Source organism: Brachyistius frenatus, unplaced genomic scaffold (assembly GCF_029030835.1).
Source record: "Brachyistius frenatus isolate BFR_SWC_R1_liver_20210118 unplaced genomic scaffold, ASM2903083v1 Contig_4, whole genome shotgun sequence".
Classification (NCBI taxonomy): domain Eukaryota; kingdom Metazoa; phylum Chordata; class Actinopteri; family Embiotocidae; genus Brachyistius; species Brachyistius frenatus.
Window position 1 is genome coordinate 4,021,030 of NW_027210603.1, and position 21,664 is coordinate 4,042,693.

The following is a 21,664-nucleotide window of genomic DNA, read 5'->3' on the forward strand; positions in this document are numbered from 1 at the left end:
TTCATGATATATTATCATCATATAATTAATCATAGTAGCTATATACGCATTTGTGAGATGTCAAACTTTTGTAATATGTATTTTAATTGCCTACATGTTAAATGATAAATAGCCTAAAAAAAAGTCTCATTTCCACAGCCTGTTACAAAAAACAAACAAGACGTCATAATATAATCTCGCGAGACTTGCCCCTCTTGTTTGGTGAGAGTGTCAGGTGACCACACGGGAAATTTGTTAACGAAAGTATCCATCACAGCCATGTCCCTTATCAGTGACCAATGTATCGGTCGATGACAGCGCGTCAAGCTTGTGCTCAAGTCACATCGTTGACTAAAATATTTTACAGGAGCTGTACCCTTGAATTTGAGTCTTCTGAGTCGGTAAGATGTTCATGTTTACTTCTCGAGTCTGTCGTTACGTTGGGTCACGTCAGTGCTGTAGCCCCAGTATCATGTTTGTTTTGATGCTAACGCGAGCCAGTCGGCTTTCGACCAGTGGTAGTTTATGTTAATTACCAAGCTACGGTTGTATTTGTCTCCAGCGAATTTATAGGGAAAATATTTAAATTCACAAGCAACACATCTTCTGACGTCAGCTAGCAAGCTACACGTAGCAGCGTTAGCTAATGCCTGAAATTCCCCTCAGCGCTAACCGCTGTTCAGTAGGCGTGAATAAATGGAAACAAGATTAGTTTAGTTTTCTGTTTGACACGTTAAACTCAACATCTCACATGGTCGAAATAGCGAACAGCCTCGTTACATAATGTTTGTTTAAGCGGAGAAAGCAGTGGCAGGTTCCTGCATAGGACACCGACAGTAGAGGCTCTTAAAAGTCTTCAAATCGGTTTTGTTGTGCTATTATGACAACTGTTTGATCGTGCAGACATTTAACTATACATTGTTTTGGAAAAAGGTTCAGGTCACTTGAATGTAACTAAAGGACTAAACGACCTTAATCTCCCTCATAACGAGCAACCCTGTCTTTAAGAATAAGAGAGGAAATATCTGCCTCACTTTCAAATAATATCTGACCCAATCAGACTTTTTCCTCCCTCAGGCTCTGACACCATGCTAGCCACAGTGACTGCTGTGGTTAGGTTTGCTCAGTACAATGGCAGTGTTTCACCTACACCGCTGGAAAACACATCAGTTTTCCCAACCTGGCAACCTGATAATGAAACCAACATCAGCAAGCCTCACAAATGCCTGCAAGTTCTGTATGAGGACATTGGAGACTCCAGGTAATGTTTTTTTGACGACCCACATAAGTTTCTACTGCAGAGCAAATTCTGATTTCTCAGAAAGTCCTTCAATGTCCAATGTGCCTCTCTGCCTCAGGGTGCGCTTCTGGGACATTTTACTGCTTGTCCCTAATGTGGCCTTCTTTGTATTCCTGATGTGGAAGCTGCCGTCAGCCAGGGCGAAGATTCGACTCACCTCTAGCCCCATCTTTGTCACCTTTTACTTGCTGGTAGGATTTTTTTTTTTTGAAAAACCAGTATACAGCATTCGGTGTCGTTTCATAACTTAACCTGAAATTTTGTTTTCCCTGAAAGGCTACAGGAACAATGGAAAACAAATTAGTGCCTTTTATTGTCACTTTTGACCTTGTCAAACATTGTGCTAAGGAGTTCATTTTGTTAACACTTTAATTTATTTATCTGTTCTTTGTCAGTGTTTGCTTCTTTCTCTTTATAATATTTGTCTATTTAGTGTGTTGTTCCTGTGGTGATACCATAATAACCTGAACTGTAGAGAATCGGCTATCTCAGCTATGTATTGTGTGGCTTGACAATAATGGACCTCTTGTTGTTTGTCAGTAGTGTTTTCATCGGCTATAATTTAGCCAGGAAATTATTTTAAAGTTTTTTTTATTTTTTTTTTTATTTTTTATGTAGTCTAACAGTCTCTATTTCTCAGGTTTTTGTTGTAGCAGCAGTTGGAATCACCCGAGCAATCGTGTCTATGACTGTCAGTGCATCCAGTGCTGCCACCATCGTAGACAAAGTAAGAAAGCCTATGAATTATTAAAAAAAAAAAAACTTTTTTTTTTTTTTTTTTTTTGTTGCTTGTAATATAACATAAAATCTCTGATCTGAATTACTCCTGTTGGGACGCCACACTGCTTCCAAAGTTAACTGTTGCAGGACCTGTTGTCGCTTCCAGAGCGATCAACAAGTCAGTCAAAGTTTTGTTTATTTTAGTAATTTTTCAAAATAAAGCTGCGGAACAGAAAGTTCAGTTAATATCGTTGGAAAATATTGAATAAAACTTCATTTTCATCTCTAAGTCACAGTCTATGGAGGAGTATACTTGAATTTTTTGTCAAAAATGATGACTTTTTATACATGTGTATATATGTCTCTTATATTGATTTAGCAGACATGGCATCATATCCTGCAAGAGATGTGTCTTATTAAGTACTCAGAGGGGCTGATATGAGCAGCTGCATATGAGTTTGGGCTTTTATGTCCTAAAAGGAAAGGCATTGCTGACATTCCACACATACCAGACAGATCCCTATGGAGTTCACAGAGATGGACTGACTGTTCCCATAGCACATTATGATGGCTGCACTGTAATAGAGGGGAAAAAAAGACGAATGATTATATAATTCTCTGGATTGTGACCTGACCTGTTAAGTTATATGTGTGTGTCGTCAGTCAATATGTGTGACAACACTGCTGGTTTCCTTTGCCAGACTGGTTTCTCATGATGTCTGCTGTCTCTTTAGGTGCTGTGGGAAATCACCCGTTTCTTCTTGCTGGGTATTGAGCTCAGCGTTGTCATCTTGGGCTTAGCATTTGGTGAATTTTTCTATTAGTTTCAGTTCTTATTTACTGTATATGTGAACCGATGTGGTTTTTCTATCATATGACAAATCCTTTCCAAATGCTCAGTTAACGCAATTTTAATCAACACAACTGCAGTTTGTTTTCCTGTTTAAGTATTATTATTTATCCATTTATTAGGTCACCTGGAGAGCAAGTCCAGTATAAAGCGAGTGCTGGCTATTACTGCTGTGTTGGCTCTGGGATACTCCATCACGCAGGTAATGAAGAGGTTAAGTATTCATAAAAAGATGTTATACACACATTTTGATAAAGTATCATTCTACATGCTATTGAAATACATAATGCATCGCTTTAGGGAACACTAGAGATCCTGTATCCAGACAGTCACCTGTCCGCTGAGGACTTCAACATCTACGGTCACGGAGGACGGCACTTCTGGTTGGCCAGCTCCTGCTTCTTCTTCCTGGTCAGTAAGCTGTAGCTCTGCAGCAACATGAGCTAAAAGATAAAAGTCATACTTGATAACTGATCTCTGATTTTGGACTGATGATGTCATTCTTTTTCACAGGTGTACTCTTTGATTGTGATCTTGCCTAAAACTCCAGTGAGGGAGAGGATATCTCTGCCGTGTAAGTTCTACATTTTATTTCAGCAATGAATATGAATCCGATCTGAAACATAAAAAGATACAGTTGAAGACAAAAGTTGGCTCACCCTGAGTTAAAGCATTTTCTTCATTGTTTTTTTTTTTTTTTTTTTTTTTTTAAATGAAAAGTAAATGTAACCATATTTTTTTTTAAATGAGCTTCCTTTGAATGTTCATGCACCGAAACTTTTTATTTTAAGTGCTTCAATGATTAAAAAGGAAGAAAGAAAAAAAAGAGTTAAAACAGTAATTGTGGTATGTGCAAAAGTTTGGGCACCCTACCAAAGCAGGAATTATGGTATGTCACAACTACATGTTAGATGGTCTTCCCCCAACACTTACCAGACTTCAGAGTAGGTGTGTCTGTGTTGTATTGCACTTCATCTGTAACTTCCGGAAAGTTGTCCAGTCTGACATTCATGTTTCCTTCATGTCATTGTAATTCCCCCGCTGTGTGGGTGTCGCTAGCTTAATTTTCAGATCCTCAGTCTGGAGTTCAGAGGAGCCTTTTGTTGTTGAACTTTAGCAAAAGTGTCTGAAATATTATCCAATTCTAATGACAATTCTTGATGGCTTATTTATTGAATTACTGCCAAACAAATTCAAAAACTTCTGAGACTTCACACTTAAACAGGAACCCAATTGTTTAATAAAATGGAATGGGAAGTAATAGCGCATCAACATCTGAAGAGCCCTCTTGTTTAATGCATGGTTGCTGCAAAGGTTGGATGTAGTATGTAAACTATTTAAATGGTTTACATCTATTAAAATTTGACCAGTGTCCTCAAACTTTTGCATACATTCATAAACCTTACATTTCATGTAATTATGATGAATATAAATATATGAATAATATACTTACAAGGCTGTATTGCATTCTCTATATGCCATTAATCACAGTATCTTTCCAAACAAACGAAAGCACTTCATTTTTGTTTGTGTCTTTTGTCCAGCTAAGAGGAGTTTCTATGTGTATGCTGCCATCCTGTCTCTACTGAACCTCATCCAGGGTCTCGGTAGTGCTCTGCTCTGTGCTGGAATCATAGAGGGACTCTGGTCAGTGTTACTTTGTATTTAGCAGTTTAAGTGCAGGTATTTACAAAAGATGTATGGTTATAAAGTATTGTTTGTTTTGGGGATTTAGTGGTAAATGGGCTCTCCTATTTCAGTGTTGTAAGAAAAATATGTTGAATAAGCAACATATTAGTCGTTGAAATTTGTTGGCTGAGTTGCAGCCACTGGGATGAATCACTATTTTCGTGGGTCCTACAAAGTTCAGTGGGGTTTTGATGAGCAGATATGAACATAATAGTTCAACCAGTAGCAGGATTTTGTTGGTTATGCTTTTTATGAAACTGATAATTTTCTTATGCCCTGAAGCTTTTACTGAAGACTTGTTTACCTTTTGTATTATATAACCAGCTGCGTGGATGTCACCACCTTCCTGTACTTCTCCGCCTTTGCTCCGCTCATTTATGTCACATTCCTCAAAGGCTTCTTCGGGTATGTAGTTATACAAAATGTACACAATAACAAAAGTCTTAAAAAACACAGAAATCAGTTACTTCAGGTATTAACTTGAATTTGAATTACAAAGGTCTCAATTCCCTGCCCTGCTGTAAATGCTAAAATCAGATATAACCTTCATATTATCTTTCTAATAGTATTTGAAAATACGACTTTTAATGGACAAGTGTCAATTTGAGCAAAAACTGAATTGACATAAATTCAATACTTTTATCCATATGTCTTCTGACATGTATGTGGGTCCAAATAAGATAATGTTAATTTACTACAGGAATTTTTATGTACATTTATATACCTAAAAATAACTGGAGGCCTATACTGGTTTTCTGTTATGCTTGTGATTAAAGTGATATTACATGACATAACATACATTAAAAATATTAAAAGGGAGGGACACTGGAGGCTTCAGGTTTCCACATCACACTTGTTTAAACTAAATATTGGACCAAGAATGGCTTCCAAACTTCCATCTTTAAATATAGTTTTGTAAACACTGCAGAAACTGTTTTATAGTTGCATTTTAAACAGCTAACCTGGCTTCTTTCACTCCTTTTTTCTCTTCTACAGTTCAGAGCCAAAGATCCTCTTCTCCTACAAGTCACAGGTGGATGAGCCGGATGAAAGTGACGTCCACCTCCCCCCAACCGTTGCTGCAACCCTCGGCCGTAAGGAGCTGACCGACCAGGGCCTGTACTACTCCTCCACCCAGATCGACGGCTCTGGTCCCAACAGCTCTCGTATGGTTGGAGCGTACCTGGATGACGTCGCCTCCGGACCCTATGGGTCCAGCAGCATTAACAGCATTGAAGCCGACCGCTGGAGACCTGTCAATGTGTGATAGGGCGAAGAGGATAGATGGTTGCACAGCTGGACTTAAAACGTTGTGCATGTGAGGTGTGACAGGCAGGATGGCAATCCGAGAAGTTGGCCAAAAAAAAAAAAAAAGCGGAGCAAAGCGATTGGTTTTGCTTTGAAGCCAGAAAAAGTTAACAAGTGGACACGAAAGGAGAGACATTTGCTCGCCTATTTCTGGAGGACTGCGAGTTTTAGCAACTGCTTTTGTAACTCTGTTGCCGAAGTGCACTGCTGCTGTAGCTCCACACTAGGAGTATTGCCCCTCATTGTGGCCCCGACAGACTCGATATTGATTCCCCGCTTCACAGGCCCCTACTGTAGATGTGGGAGCTTACTGACTCGTCTCAGCACATTCTGTGTCATTACAGCATTAAGAATCAACTGCTCAGTCCTCACTGAGGATGTTTTAACCTCATTTTAAGTACCCAAGCCTGTAAACTCAGTCTAACATTCTTTTGATGACGCGTTACATCTGTACATTCCCACGAACGGCTTTCAGTAACAGCATCTCGGCTGACTTTGTCTTAAGCTGCCTTGTTTTAGCTTTGTGATCAGTTTGTGCTTCTCTGAACACCGCAAGGACTAATTTATTTTGTGTACTTTGTCTTTTGAAATAGGTGCTGTCCCTGCTGTGGACAAGTGAATGGTGTTAGTGATGTGTGAAACAGCAGTATAATAGGGAAAACAGTAACTCCTATATACAGGCATTGCATTTGTGCTAAAGGTCAGAAACCATCTTTAAGGCTGTTTGTGAGGAAAGCTTGGCTCTTTAACAAGTTCCATCTCGCACATAAGCTCTCGACTTCTCATTTCGTTTATCTTTTTATTTATTTGCTGCTTTTGCTTTACCTGATTAATCATTCCTCCCAATGAAAGCACAGTTGTTAGCTCCATAGACATTAAGGAAGTTATTGTGTGAATATTTCGAACAACAAATTTGCACAAACCTTTTTGTGTATTCCAATTCAAACATTCTTTACTTTCATAACAGCATTTGTTGTGCAGCTTTTGTCGCTGCATAAGATGTTGCTGTTGTCGAGGCGTTTTTTCCCCGTGTTCAGAGTTTCAGAGTGGTGTAATTAGACCAGAAACTATTGCTCAGTTTTATAGCGTCTGATATTGGTATCGATACAGTTTCATAAATGAGTTAAAACGTCTAACTTCTTTTAAGCACGATAATCTTAGAAAAAGATGGTTCATTTTGATAGTGACAAGGAGCTAAAACCCCCCTGGACTGTTGCATACAAACAAAATCTAAACTGATTGATTTGGGGATTTTTCTTAATTTATCTCCTAAAATCAATACTTGTTATACCTCTTGGTATTACCACAATGCAAGTCATTTTAAACCACCTCACATCAGAGTTATTCCTACCAAGAAAATATGATGTATGAAAATACAGCCCTTGTTATAAATCAATTACTTTATTTTCAGATAGCAGTGTTCATGGGTGGTAGTGACCTGTATGATCAAATAGGATTACATTTATTTTGTCATAACTATAAATCAACAAAACAGTAAAGAAGGTATGATTTTGCGGGAATTAAAAGCATTTTCTGGACTTTAAATATTGTCCATTCAGGTTTGAGTGCTAGTGAACATTGTTGTTTTACTAGTGTGTTAGATTGAGATGATTTTGCTGTTTCCACAAGGTCCATCGCTAAAGAATTCCACTCCCTCATACACAAAATATTCGATGAAGTATTTTGCAAGTGATGTTTAAATTGCCTTTTTATTTAAGTGCATTGATTGTACAGTATTCTGCCCATATTAATGCAATGTGTTGAGCATCCATGAACTACAGAATAAACAGTGGACTCTTTGATTTAATACGTTTTGGAAGTAATATAGTTCAAATTAAGGATATGGCGCCACTCTGTGGTTCCCTGTGGTAACGAAACTCTTCTATATTGATCATTGTGTTGATGACACCGACTGTTTGTCTTGTATATCCAGGATTCATCGCTGCTTATGTTGTGTTCCGCTTTAATAAAAAGCTTCTCAAATTGCTTCATATTCGTCCGAGAACCGGAAAAACTACAATTCCCATCAGACCCTCGTTCACTTATGATAAACTACCGCGAGTCATTGGATCCATATTATTTCATGTAGCCAATCAGCTTTGAGGATACTGCATTGCCAGAGTGACCTTTATTGGAGTATTTTGACCACCAGTCGCTGTGGCGGCGACTCCAGCCGCTTTCTCGTGTGACTCCGTCATAAGTAGTTCACCGGGATTTTATTTATTGTTCAGCTCGTGTGGGAACGGACAGCCGGTCGAAATGGGAGGAAATGGCAGCACCGGGAGGAACGTGACTTTCGGACTGGACGAAGACGAGAAGGTCACAGTAATTGAAGGAGTGAAGGTGTGTAAACGTAACGTCATAAGAGAAATTCAGAGCCAGTGTTTGAATTATGTTCTCACGAATTTCGACAACTGCTAATAACTGGTGGGATAATGCGGCGGGGTCGGTCTAAGAGGCGCTGAAGGACTGACAGGTCCCATGTCCTCAAATGAACCCGGGTCATACCCCCTCTGTCCCGTTAGCCTTACCCACGCACGTAACGTTAGAAGGCTTGTCTTGGTGTAGTTTGATGAATTACGATTAGCTATTAGCTAGTCATAAAATGCTCGTAAACCGGACACCGACAGCCTGAAGTTACATGCTGGCAAAATTTCCACAGCGAAGGCTTTATTTCTGCTAATATGCTGTGTCAGCAAACATATACTGTAACAACGTCACGGTCAGTGTTTAGGTGACGTTAATGTGGTCAGCTGCAGATTTAATGATTATTCATAGGCACTCACAGAAACAATTTGGCTTTGTAAACCTGCACATTGTTAACCACTAAGGGAATAAGTCCCTGTTGATCCATGTTATGTTGGCAGAAAGCTAGTTTGTTCTTCATTCAATTGTCAGAGGTCAGGCAGTGCAGCTGTAGAGCAGCACATGATTTGGAGCTAGCAGGCAACTTGGTGACTGGCTCAAGGACACTTCTGCAGGCTGTGTGATGGATTCCTTAACCAGTGAGCCTGTAATCTGCTGCTTACAAAGACACACACACACACACACACACACACACACACACACACACACACACACACACACACACACACACACACACACACACTATCCTGCATTCCCGTCAAAATGCATGTGTTTATTCCCACGCTCTTGTCCAGCTCTCAGATGATGTTCTCCGGCGGATGAGGGAATCTCAGGAGGCTGACAGCAGCACCAAGCCACCGCTGTCTCCAGCGGACAGTCACAAACCGCCACCAAGTACGTCCCAGGCCTTTCCTTCCTCACAGACTTCCCATTAGTATGCCCAGTATGTCAACAGTATGTCCCCACGCACTGATTGTTGAGAACAGTATCAGATTAAAGGTCAATCCTGCTCCTGTGTGACTTTTTCCACACAGCTTAGTTCCTGATAGAAGGGACAAGCACAGTAAACACAATCTGTTATTTATATGGACACTTTTTTTTTTAGTGTAGTGAAACATGGTCTCAGAGAGTCTGTGGTTGGAACTGCCTTACCGTGTTGCTCAAATGTATGTACGTATGTTATTGGATTATATTTATGTTTATGTATGTAACAAAAATGACTTTTAACTCTTATATAATAATTGATTCAGCTTTAGAGACAGTTGTTTAAATTGGGGCCCTATTTTAGTCAATCTACTTAGTCACTGTAGTTTGCCCACAGGGAACCCAATGCGTCAGATCTTGGCACTCTGACAACTGATCCATATTTTAATTACTAGTATTACTGATATTTATCCCATTGATTTTCAGGTCCAAAACCAACAGGACCCTCCGCTACAGAAATACATGAAGAAATGCGCAAAAAGTAGGTACTCATAATGTCAGACTGTAATATGTTTATAATCTACTTAAAATGTTCTCATCTTGGCTGCCCATGCTGTAAATTGACCATGCTGCTGTCCTCTGTACACAAGACATCTGTTGCATGTCTGCAGAGGGATTTCTGCTCTGCTGCTCTTCCTCAGACTTTTTTTTTAGGGTCAGTTTTTCCCCTTCCAGTTGAAAGGTCTAAGTACAGAGGACGTTACATAATTTGTACAGATTGTAAAGTCTTTTTAAGTGAATTTCCCTTTGTCAATACAATTTTATCAACCTAACTTGACTTGTATCCCTGCCATATTTAGTGAGGGATAAACTGTAACGTTACATTTCACCATCGTTGCATTTTTTATGAAAGTGCATTGGTCTTTGATATTTCCCTGAATGTGAAGATGTGAATAAATTATAACAACATAAGCTATGTTCAAAAGAAATGGATCTTATATAATTTATATTCCTATAGATTTAGACTGAGCGTTGTGTGTTGACACAGTCAGCTAACAGCGAGTTGAGGTGTCAGATATATACTGTAGAATAGCAAACACTTAATGCTAATGTGCGATGTTGGTGGTGAACGTATACATGCAGAGTGACTTGTCAACACTGTGTGCTGATTTACTCCGTCTGTATAACAGGCATGCTGCTCTGCTGTTGTTATGCTTGTATCCTATCCTGTGCCTCTATAGGTTTACATGCTGACAAGTCCAACAGCTTTCACAAACTCTCACTGTAATGCTGTTTCCTGTTGTTAGAGATACTATTTATTATTATATTTTGGTCAATGTAATAAGTGCCAAGTGTCTGTACTGCATTCAGTTTTTTTGTGATATGCATCTATGTTGTTATGTCGTTTATAATTTACAGAAGCTGGCTTATGATGCCCCTAAGATGCCCCTGATTAAAATTCTTTGGCCAAATTTGTGAGCTGTGTCAGTTACTGTAGCTGTACTGAAGTATACCAGGCAACCCAATACTGTTTCCCTTAAATAAGCATTTCTTTGTAAAGTAGATAAACATTACATTTCTATAAGACTACGTAGAAATGTAGTTTGTTGTAATTTCTTCAACCATTGTTTAAGTTGTTATTGAATAGGGCTGCACTCTATCATAGTCTGCATTTTACCTTGGTTTGTGCACCTGTGTATTTGTTGTCTCAACTCTACTACTTCTTTCAAGATAAACCCTAACCTGTTGATTTTTAGGATAATATTTGACTCCATAGAACTTTTCAAGACTGAGCGGCCTAAAATCACCATCCATTTTTATTTAAATTTTAGTTTTTTGGCAGAAAACAACAGCAGTGCAGTGAAAATTATTACCAGCTAAGGGTCTGACTCTGTTTAAGAACCATTTTCCAACAGGTTTCCTGCTGTCCCGAGGACAGGGAGTGATAAAATATATACTAAACAAGCAGAAAAAGGTCAAAATGACAATGAAATTCGACAAAATCATTCCATTCATAATTGCCACAGCGTTCCATTTCTGTTTCTATGCAGAAGATAGTTTATATGACTTCTGGAGGCTTCATCCACAAAATAACAGTTTTAAAACAAATAATTCTCTGACCTCAGTGGATGTCTCTCTGTGCGAACAAGAACTTGCATTTTGAGCAGACCTTTTTGCTAAATCTTGTTCTTATCTTGTCCTACTTCAGCTTTGAGCGTCAACAGGCCCTGGTGCAGGAGGAGTTGAGCAGACTGGCCAAGAGGGAGAAAGAGACCCCAGCAGTCACAGGCCTGGATGAGTTGGCCCCTGCCCTCATCATGGAGAAAGGGAAGGTCCAGGAAGAGCGAGAAAAGGCCAAGTTTCTGGTGAGTGATGCGCTCCGGGTTTGTACCAGGAGCACAAAATAATTTTACAACCTAAAGTGCAACTGAGTTTACAAATTAATATCCTGGCAAATTTCACAAAACCTTTCTCAGTAACATAATACATATATATATATATATAACACTATGAATTCAACGATTTGGTTTCAATTGAACTTCAGTAAGTACGGCGACTCATGTATTCATGTATTAGTCCTGTATTAATCATTCATCTTCAAATACACCTGTAACATTAGTGTTATCTCCTTGGGTTAATATATTTTAAAATAATGTTACAATTTAAAGCTTTTGTCTGGGACATGAATCACCACCTTATCCAGTTAAGACACTGACTTGTTGGCATCAAGCTGGTGGGGTTCTTTACTAAAATGAAAGGGTAAAAACGGCTTTTTAAAATGTATGTAAATATCAGATATATATTTCAGCCCTTTCCATTAATCAGATTTTCACATTTACATCTATATAAATACAAAATGTAATCTAAGACTAAGAATCAGTCCTCTGAAATCAAAATATGACATACTGACACAATTTACCAAATACATTTTTGTATTATAGAACAGAAGTAGTAGATTTATTTTCCCTCACAACTCTTTTGTTGTGGTAAATAGCACCCTCTACTGCTCAGACTGGGAATGCCGCTTTTGGACTGAAGCTTCGGTGAATTAGAGCTGATCATGTGATATTTCAGTTTCTGAACAGCAGAGGGCATATCAAACACATTACTGTGAAAGCAAACCACCAAATATTTGTAAAATATTGACTGGTATATTAGAAATATGATTTTCTGCTTTCTGTTTAATTGTTGATAACACTGAAGTCTAGAATGATCATTTGTTTCAACAGACTACATTAATATTGACAGTATTGAAAACAAGAAGATGAACTATGGTGTCCTCTATGGATGTTAACACTTCACAACAGAGTCACAGTGTTCACTTGAATTTAGGTAATCTGATCACCGCTGCCTGTCAGCAGTAGTCTGGTTTATAAAACATCATGTTAACAAGAAACATGTTGGTTTCTTGTATGCATTTAATTGATTGATTGATTGTTGTCTGTTTGGAGACTCTGTGACAGTTCTGCTTTGTCACTGTTTCAGTCGTGCTTGTTGACACACGCTGCTGGCAAAATTCTGAATTCAAATACTTGAGCACTTTCATGGACAATAAAGAAATGTCACGAAGCATGTCTTAAGCTTGCACTACAGACTGTATGAAAAGCTGGACGTTGTTTCGTGACCTCCCCTGTAGGTTTCCTGAAGACCAGTTTTAAAGCTCCGTGTTCGTGGGTGGACTGAGCCGATTGAAGCCTGATAGGTAAAACCAGCACCTGGGCTGTTGGCAGGTAGTCAACTGTGATGGCAGCCACCTAAAGCAGACCTGCACTTAATAATGCGTAACTTTAAGCCTTCATACAATTGAATTGTGTGAGTTATAAAATAATTCACCCCCTATGCATTTGTGAACGGGGAATTAGCTATAGAGACTAAATCTGTTTATGTTGCGGGCTGTGCATGTTTACTTCTGCTAAATAGTTGGGCATTTTAACATGAGAGTTTATAGGTTAGAGGAACTGCAGCGTTTGGGAGTTCTGCCTTGGCTTCATTTTTCAGCCCCAGATGTTACCTGTTGTGTTAGCTCCGCCTATCCTCTCTGGTCAAACAACCGCTGCTGGATGATGGAAAACGAGTCACTGACTGCACTGCTTGGGATTTTTCCTGTGAATGTCGGCACAGACACCTAGCTCATTTATTTTAACAGTGCAAATGAAATCAGTGGGCTTCAGGCTCAGTCACCATTGTGTCATTTCTTTCAGCAATATAAAACTACATTTATTCAAATGAAAATCTTTGATATTATTAGTGTACCCCTCGGTGGTATGAAGATAGTTTTGCCGGACACGAGCAATGATTTATTGCTGATCATTCATTATCACTGGTGCTTTTCAATTGTGTCGCCTTGCTAAAATGAACAATTGAGCATTTCCTCCCACCCTATCTCTCTCACTTTCTCTCTCTTTTCTCCAATTGATTTGTCCTGCAGTGTCTTTTCGGTCAGCCAGCCATTTGTAATGAATACTGAATGAAGCCGCTGGCTTAGCTTTCACTGATATGGGCTCCAAACATTTAATAATGTTGCATCTCAATGAGAAACCGAACACTCTGCCTTCAAAGCCTTGTTTTCTACTTTTTCTATTATGACGAGTCAATACAGCCTGTCAGTGTATTTGCAGTTGTGTCTCGGTGTGTGTTGAAGTGAGGAGATATCAAAGGTTTCTTCTGTCTGTAATTGTACAGAGTATAAAGTAAGTGTTGAGACAACTGTCATTGATGATGGGTGTGTTTGACAGGAAGTCTAGTTGGATACAGGTGAAAAGCTGAATTTTATCTACACATCTAAGTAAAAGGAACTGGGAGTGTTTTTCGCTGCTTTCAGTTGGCGATAGAAGTGAAGTAGTGTTAAACAGGTAAAGTGTGGGAGAAATCTAGAGAGCATAAATCTTGAGGTTTTTATGCAATCTCCCATTTACTTCCTATTTCCCTCCTTTTCCTAATTCTCATCTGTTTTTCGTCTCCTTTTAACTTTCACTTGTTTCGGCTCAACTGTCTAAGACATTCATTATTCCCCAGCTTGATTTCTACCGTTCCTAAAATGTTACTCATACTTCACAAACCAAAAATAAATCACTTCTTGGATAATAAATAAAGATATAAATAAAGTCCTCCTGCTTTTTTCAGCTTTGGAGCAGATTCAAAGAACTTGTGAATCTGATTTAAAAGCTCCTCCAGTAACAAATCTCTGCTTAGCAGGTGGGCTTCCCTCTCTTCTTTGCAGCTTCCAGTGACCTTGCATTCACCGGCACCAACACAGCCGGAGGCTTAAAGAACGAGGCCCCCCTCCCATTCCACCTTAAAACGCACCACTTTGAGAAGTTTGGGAGCTGCCTGATATCTCTGAGGAGAAGACAGACACACAGCTGTGACACCATAACAACACACATATAGAACCCCCCCCCCCCCACACACACACACACACATACACACACCCTCTTCCTCTGCCTGTTTCCTCACATGCACTCCGGGCTCCCCAGCATGCAGGCTGTGTGTTAATGTTGGGGTGAGGAGGAGGTGAGGGAGGTGTGAATGCAGTACCTGTCGACGAGCTGAGCTTCTCCCCACACCGCCTCGGGCTGCCTGTCACAAACACTCACATTAGCCATTTACCCCCCGCCTCAGTGCCAACCGCCACCGCTGGGACTATTTGTGTGTTATATCTGTGTCTGAGTCTGTCATTGCATATGGATACATGTGCATTAGACCGGCTCTGTCTGTTTACATCAGAGGGATGCGTGCATATGTGTCGGGGAGACATCTACTCGCAAGGTTCATTCACAGTTCAGTCAAAACCATATTCTCTGTATATTTTTTGTTTTGTTTTGGTAACAAAACTCAATGTAGTTGTGTAGCACAGGATGGTATTAATTCTCACCATCTAGGCGATCATTATTCACAAAATATACAGTATGTGTCCTGCTTTAGCTCCCCGAGGCTTACGAATGATTGCCAAAGTGGATCCTTTCTCTCACAGAGATGTTGTTGAGGTAAGTTACCTTTTGATGTACCTCAGTTATTGGCTAAGAGTTGGCAGGTATCTCAATATGAAGAGCTCGAAGTGTTTTCTCAATCACTTTTTGCTACATTCCCCATTGAATACTGGCTGTTTTCATTGCTAACATGGCGATGTTGATGGAGAAGCAGTGTGTTTTCAGTGAATAAATGCAGTAGTGTTGCAGAAATCACTGTGGTCATGACTTATTATAGCTAATTGGGGCGGCACGGTGGTGCAGTGGTTAGCATTGTCGCCTCACAGCAAAAAGGTTCCAGGTTCGAATCCGGTCCTGGGCCTTTCTGTGTGGAGTTTGCATGTTCTCCCTGTGCTTGCGTGGGTTCTCTCCGGGTTCTCCGGCTTCCTCCCATCATCCAAAAACATGCACCTCAGGTCAGGTTACCTGGCGCCGCGCTAGTGGCAGCCTGTTGCAGCAGCTCCCCCCTCAGAGCCCCCCTGCTGTAGCAAAGAAATTTCCCCTCGGGGATTAACAAAGTGAATAAAAAAATAAAAAAATAATAATAATAATTACTGGCCATTCCAACAACTTTCTTCCACATTTGAATTAAAATGGTACAGGTATGATATAAAGATACTTTGCTTCTTTTTCTGTCTTATTTTTCCCCCTGTCACAATTATGCCCAGCTTCTCACCCCACACTACAAATGTGCTTTCAAGACATTTATACAACTTCATTCTTTCAACATGTCATCCTATCTTATTCTGAGACTATATTTAACTGTTACACCTTGTGTGAAGACATGGTAGAGATGACGAGTTCCATTCGCACGTAGTCTCGTCTCCTCTGCTTTCTTTCATTAACACCTCCTGTGTTTGTTTTTTCCCCCTGCCTGTTCTCTCCACCTCAGAGGTGTCATTTCTGCTGAAAGTAAAATGCAATTAGTATGCACAGGTATTCAGTGTTGAGAATCTCTCACACACACACACACACACACACACACACACACACACACACACACACACACACACACACACACACACACACACACACACACACACACACACACACTCAGGCAGACAATAACTAGCATCTGCTTTGAGCTATTGAATTTCAGAAGCCTCCTAGGTAGGTGAGAAGAATAGACTTTAGTGCTTGTGTGGGGCGTGGGTGAACGTTTGTAGTGCTATATTAAAAGCTGTCTTTTATTTGCTGTCTCCAATGAAAAAACAGAGATAAACAACAACATCACTGGGAACAATTTGAAGTCAGATCTGTTTAGAAGAATTTAATAAATCCAGTTCCATCAATATATTTAAATGAAAAATGTAGAAAGGGAATGATACATACAAATGTATCAGCCAATAAAATCAGTAAAGCAGGACAAAGTAAGTGAGTAAAAGCTGTCTATTTCATTGTTTGTTATTTATACAGCTGACATTGTGGTGGTTGTCCAGTGTCAATAATCGTTATTGGAAATCTATTGCATACATATTTGTATTAGGAATGTCTCTGGATCAGTTCAAGTTACCATAATTCCACTTGCCAGCAGTCTTGTCTAGTCTATCTTGAAGTTTATTAATGCTGCAAGCAATTTTCACGTCAGTTTCAGTGTGGAAAATAGGTTACTCCTCATGCATCATACTGCCTTGATGCGTGTTCTTTGTAGTCTATTCAAACCCAGGAGGGACATTTCCCTGACTTCCACAAACTTGACATTAAAGTTGCAATTTTTTTGTAACAGGAGGATCAAGTTGACACTGCCTTCATGTCTGTCATATTTTCCCAGGATCAAAACTTTACTCTACGCAAATGAGGCAAAATGCCAAAACAGCTTTGACTGAAGCTGTGCAGCTGTAGGCTGTGACACATTTAAGCAAAGAAGAATTCCACACTCTTTATTTAGTTGTGAATAAGGATATCATGTGAGGATTTTGTTGGTTAAGTCTGAGCTGAAATGTGTGATGAGAGGCAATGCACCCATTTGGTCACCCATAATGTCCCTGTTCTCACACCTCCTCCTTCCTTTAGCACCCTCACCAGATTTGCTGGGTACAGATTTTAGCAGCAAATCAGGTGGTTCTGTAATATCATGTTTTTTGTAAATGTCACTGTCAGACATGTTCTCTGAGGAATCTGAAGTTTGAGGTGTGATATCTTGTCATTTGCAGGGGCGTTTTATTCCCCTTGCTGTGTGTAGTCAGACCCACCGTGTTCCTTTTTTACCAGATCACGTTTTACCTCATGTAACCAGTGACTCTGCATTTTTCGTTTATTGGTTGATAAACTTACCTGTAGTATTTGGATGAGCAAGGTGTGTCACTTATGAAGAAGCACAATGTAATCCCATTAAATGTCACTAGATGGCATTGTTGATGCACGTTTGGTTATTAAAAGCAGGCTGAACGCGTGTTCTGCACAGCAACATGTGCTCCCGGGCAACATGTTCTTCCAGCATTTATTCCTCCCCTTCTGACCTCATCTTTTCATCTGTCCTTTGTGTGTGTGAGTGTGAGTGTGAGTGATGACTCAGAGTGAGGCGTTTGACACTGTCCAAAAGAATGATGATGAAAACCAGGGTGAAAAGCCCAACAATCATTAAAGTCAGTCCTGAGATGACAAACACTCAGACCACAGCGGTTGGTGCCACACATGTTAACGGTGCTGCCCAGCTGCTGTGCAGAAACACGAGGAAATGACACTTGACAAGGGTGAAAATGTGTATGAATATGCAGCCTTTCAGTTACAAGATGTTCTCACTAACCAGCAGGCCCTCCTGCTGTCCAAGTCTAAAAGACATGGTCGGATCACTGCATAAAATTCTCTGCAAAAGATCTGTGCACTGTTGTTTCAGCACATTCCCTTTTCTTATTGATTTCTTTAAACATTGATTTTTGTTTTCCCTCCATGCTTATATAAAGTATGAACATTCCCAGAAATTATTTATTAACATACTCTTTTATTTACTCTCCTAAAATATCATCCCTCCTCCCTGAACTGAAGCCTGTGGTTACATTATTCTGTTAATTCTACTCACTTCAGTTCTTTATTTGAACCCAGATGATAATGTATATTTAAAATATTCATAAATCTATTGGTTATTAGCACATCATTGTTAAAAGATTACCGAGAAACAAAAATGGGACAGTCGTAGTACAAGAACAAGATGTTCACCCTTTGAGGGTGGACATTCGTTCAGTGACTATTCTTCATCAAATATTTATTGGTTGCAAAGATAAACACAAATTTGAAAACTGCACACATTGAACATATGTGTTTCTTCTCCTCTTGACCTACCTTTTAGAGAGGACTGGCTATACGACAGTAGGCAGTAGCTCGGGCAGAAAGAACATGGAAGCATTAAGCCAGAGAGGAGTCAGAGAGCTCAGAGAAAAAGAGACATGGTCAGGGGAGCACTGTAGGAGCTGGAAAGCAGAGAGAAAAAGACTTGGACGGTGGTGCAGTAATAGATTCAGATGTCTGACTCTGACTGCCAGCTGATGAGATAGCCAACCCGGCTTGTTAGCCAAAGACAGAGAGAGGTGAAAGCAGGGTGACAAAAGGTTGGGTGAGAGAGGAGGGAAATGGATCGATTAAAAAAGGAATCATTAAAAAACAAATCGAGCAATGGCAGTGAAGTGAGAGGAGATTACATGGAAGTTGGGAGGGTGGACATCAAGTCTGAGTGTGACATATTGTGCAGTTTCACATGTGCACGCTCAGATTTAAACTCTTAGAAACGGACTAAAACACAACAGCAGTTCAGACGCACACATTCACACATGGCTAAACCACTTGTTATCAGCTGGTGTAATCACAGACTTGACATCTTTTTCTGCATGTTAAAGCTGCTAAGCCCTTTGTGCACGCTCACACAGAGACGCACACACGTACCGTACTCCCTCGTCGTCTTGAGCGACGGTAATTGCTAACGAGCAGAGCGCTCACCGGATGAGGAGATTTTGATCAGTGCAGAGCAGCGAGAGAGGGGTGAGCACCTCGCACAAATCCTGTCGGTTCAAAGGACAAATGTGTCGGAGCAGAATACATCTCCCATCAGAGAGTAGCTGTGATGTAATGAGACAGCCGGACAAGACTTATTATGCAGAGGAAAATAATATTTCCCAGATGATTGTTCTCACAGAAGGGCCTAATGATTCATGTGTTGAACAATCAAACTACGAGTCAAAGGTTTCTGAACTTTCAATATTTTTCATCTACAAAGCAAATTTTAGTTGTTTCAGTCTGTTTTAGTTGTATCAAAAATAAAGGCGGTTGGTATGAAAACTATTTTAGGTTCATAGATTTTGATGTATTTTCATTTGCTTTTCATTTGTGTAATTAAATCTCATGTTTACCAAGTAGAATTCTATCTATTTGTAAGTATTTTTTTGCACACTAAACATGTGATTTTTCATAATAAATGGCCATTTTTTTGTAAATTTTACAGTTTCTCGTTATTATTGAATGTATTACTTCATCTTACATGAAGTGCTGATAGACACAACTTACTAAAGTAGTGTTCTCACAAATTATCCCTGAATTATTTTTCTGGATGTTATTTTGTTGGAAAATAAAAATGTACATTTATTTATACATAAATGTATAAATCATCACGTCACATTAAGAAAGCAATGTCACCAACCCAGAGACATTTTTATAATGTCTTCATTCGACACATATATTATTAAATAATGAGATTTCATTGTATGTTAAAGAGTTAAAGATCTCAAACACAGTCCAAACTCAAAAAAAACACTCAACCATCACTATTTTTCCAAAAGTGTGGTGCAAATAAGTTGAGAAGACAGAAGATTCCATTGGTGGTTGTTTCTCCTCTCATTACCACCTTCCATCTTCTCCTCCAACAGAGCCTTTTTTCGCTATCAGTCTCCGTGACAGTCTGTGGTGGCAAAGCAGGCTGATGATGGAGTGTTAATTCATTTAACCTCCCCCGGCTGTGTGACGAAAACACACATTTAATGAGCAAACAGCTAGGCTAACCAATTCAAGCCTTTGGTGCGTCGACTGTGCTGTGCGTGCTCATGTGGGGATTTTGTGGGTGCATGCAGGTGTGTACATTACCCACAGGTGTTAGTGTGAAGACTCATGCATATGCATTTGAACAGTTGTCCTGTTAATGCTTACAGAGGCTGTGTATGTAATCTGCTAACAATGATGCAGAGACCTAGAAAAGCCTTTGTTCACCGAGAACTAAAAAGTGAAAGCCAGAGATAAAAATAAAAGCCTTACAATTTCACCCGGAGGTAAAAAAAAAAAATGATCTGAGTACAATAATATAGTGTAGGTTACTTTAAGCAGTGCAGACGGTGACTGCCATGTTCTCCTGACTGCAAACCAATTTTTTTGGAGTCAATTCTCGTGCAGATTGAGACAGAGCCTATATTTAATTCCCACTTGGCTTAGACTAAAAAAGGACAATCATATGTTGTACAGGGGTTTGTGTACGTCTGTGATTCCCAAGCTATGATATGTGGGGACCCAACTTGTTGCTGAAAGGCCGAACAATTGTACTCCATTTGGCTCATGTCTAAAAAAAAGAAAGAAGATCATTTCATTTCATTACAAACAAGAGTTATTACATAGACACGTCACAGTACACTGATATGAAAATGAATTGTTATTCATTGAAATATTTCAGAAATAAAATGAGCTTTTGCTTAGCCACTTAGCTGACATTATCAGGTGGGATGAGTGGAATTTTATGAGTGGAGGACAAACGGATCTCAGTGCTGAGGAGGAGTCTTGAGTCGGGTTGAACCACTGAGTGGCGCCTTTTTTAGCAAGAGATCATGTAAATACATTGTTTGATTACAGAAACCTTATGTTTTTGTTTAGCCTTTCTGAAGCTATTGCATTTTTAAATCAGTTTATTTTAAGAAGAAAAGTGTTGGTGTCTGTAGTGGTACTTGGGAAATTTGCTTTGCTAGCGACTACTACATGGTCTGAAAAGTTTGGGAACTTCTGGTGTCCATCATTGTTGCGGTACATGAGTGAGGGTATGGTAGCCCAGACACTGATTCAGGGAGCGTATTTATTGGAAGGGATGTTTCCATGAAGAGTTGATGGAGATGATGATGATGATGTTGGTGAAAAAGGATAGTGGCAAATGACAGGTGGATGTAACACTCAGCAGCAGTGTGCAGGTTTAAAAAACAAAAACAAACATGGGTGCAAATATTTTAACATTTGGTTCTACAACTCTGGGGTGTGTTGTTCTTTATTGTTCTTTTATCTGTATATGTGTGAGAGCGCTGTGGTGCTTGTTGACGTCATGTGTTGAGAGACTGCAATCAAAATTAAACCTGTAAACAATATTGTCTTAGTTTTTGTTTATACTTTGTGGTGTAGCAAATTGTGTTCAACAACAGGAACAATGGCGAAGACAAAATTCGCACTAATAAACATTATTCACATTATAAGGGGCGACTTCCTGTCAGGAGGCGAGAATGAACGCAGTTTAGCAGCTTTTTCCTGCATCCGTTTTATCATTGGAGGTAATGAACGTCCCACTGCTCTTTGCTTTTGTCGACGATGCAAGACAAATCATTTTTT

General features: G+C 39.6%; 2 protein-coding genes across 4 annotated transcripts in view; both read left to right on the forward strand.

The window, feature by feature from the left end:
* Positions 1 to 220: 220 nt before the first annotated feature.
* Positions 221 to 7,653, forward strand: tpra1 (transmembrane protein, adipocyte asscociated 1). The gene is made up of 11 exons (XM_069711290.1): positions 221 to 380; positions 1,057 to 1,240; positions 1,338 to 1,470; positions 1,920 to 2,006; positions 2,734 to 2,806; positions 2,972 to 3,051; positions 3,150 to 3,260; positions 3,363 to 3,423; positions 4,394 to 4,496; positions 4,863 to 4,943; positions 5,535 to 7,653. Exons 2-11 carry the CDS (start codon positions 1,068 to 1,070, stop codon positions 5,803 to 5,805), a joined length of 1,173 nt encoding a protein of 390 aa, XP_069567391.1. The 5' UTR covers positions 221 to 380; positions 1,057 to 1,067; the 3' UTR covers positions 5,806 to 7,653.
* Positions 7,654 to 7,972: 319 nt separating this feature from the next.
* Positions 7,973 to 21,664, forward strand: part of chchd6b (coiled-coil-helix-coiled-coil-helix domain containing 6b) — a 53,441-nt gene continuing 39,749 nt past the window's right edge. Inside the window, exons 1-4 of one of the 3 annotated variants that reach the window (XM_069711488.1) lie at positions 7,973 to 8,189; positions 9,008 to 9,107; positions 9,624 to 9,678; positions 11,347 to 11,503. In XM_069711488.1, the coding sequence (XP_069567589.1) occupies positions 8,106 to 8,189; positions 9,008 to 9,107; positions 9,624 to 9,678; positions 11,347 to 11,503 (396 nt within the window). In that variant the 5' untranslated portion in view covers positions 7,973 to 8,105. The remainder of the gene's footprint in view (positions 8,190 to 9,007; positions 9,108 to 9,623; positions 9,679 to 11,346; positions 11,504 to 21,664) is intronic. The other 2 variants (XM_069711484.1, XM_069711497.1) reach the window with 2 other exon arrangements.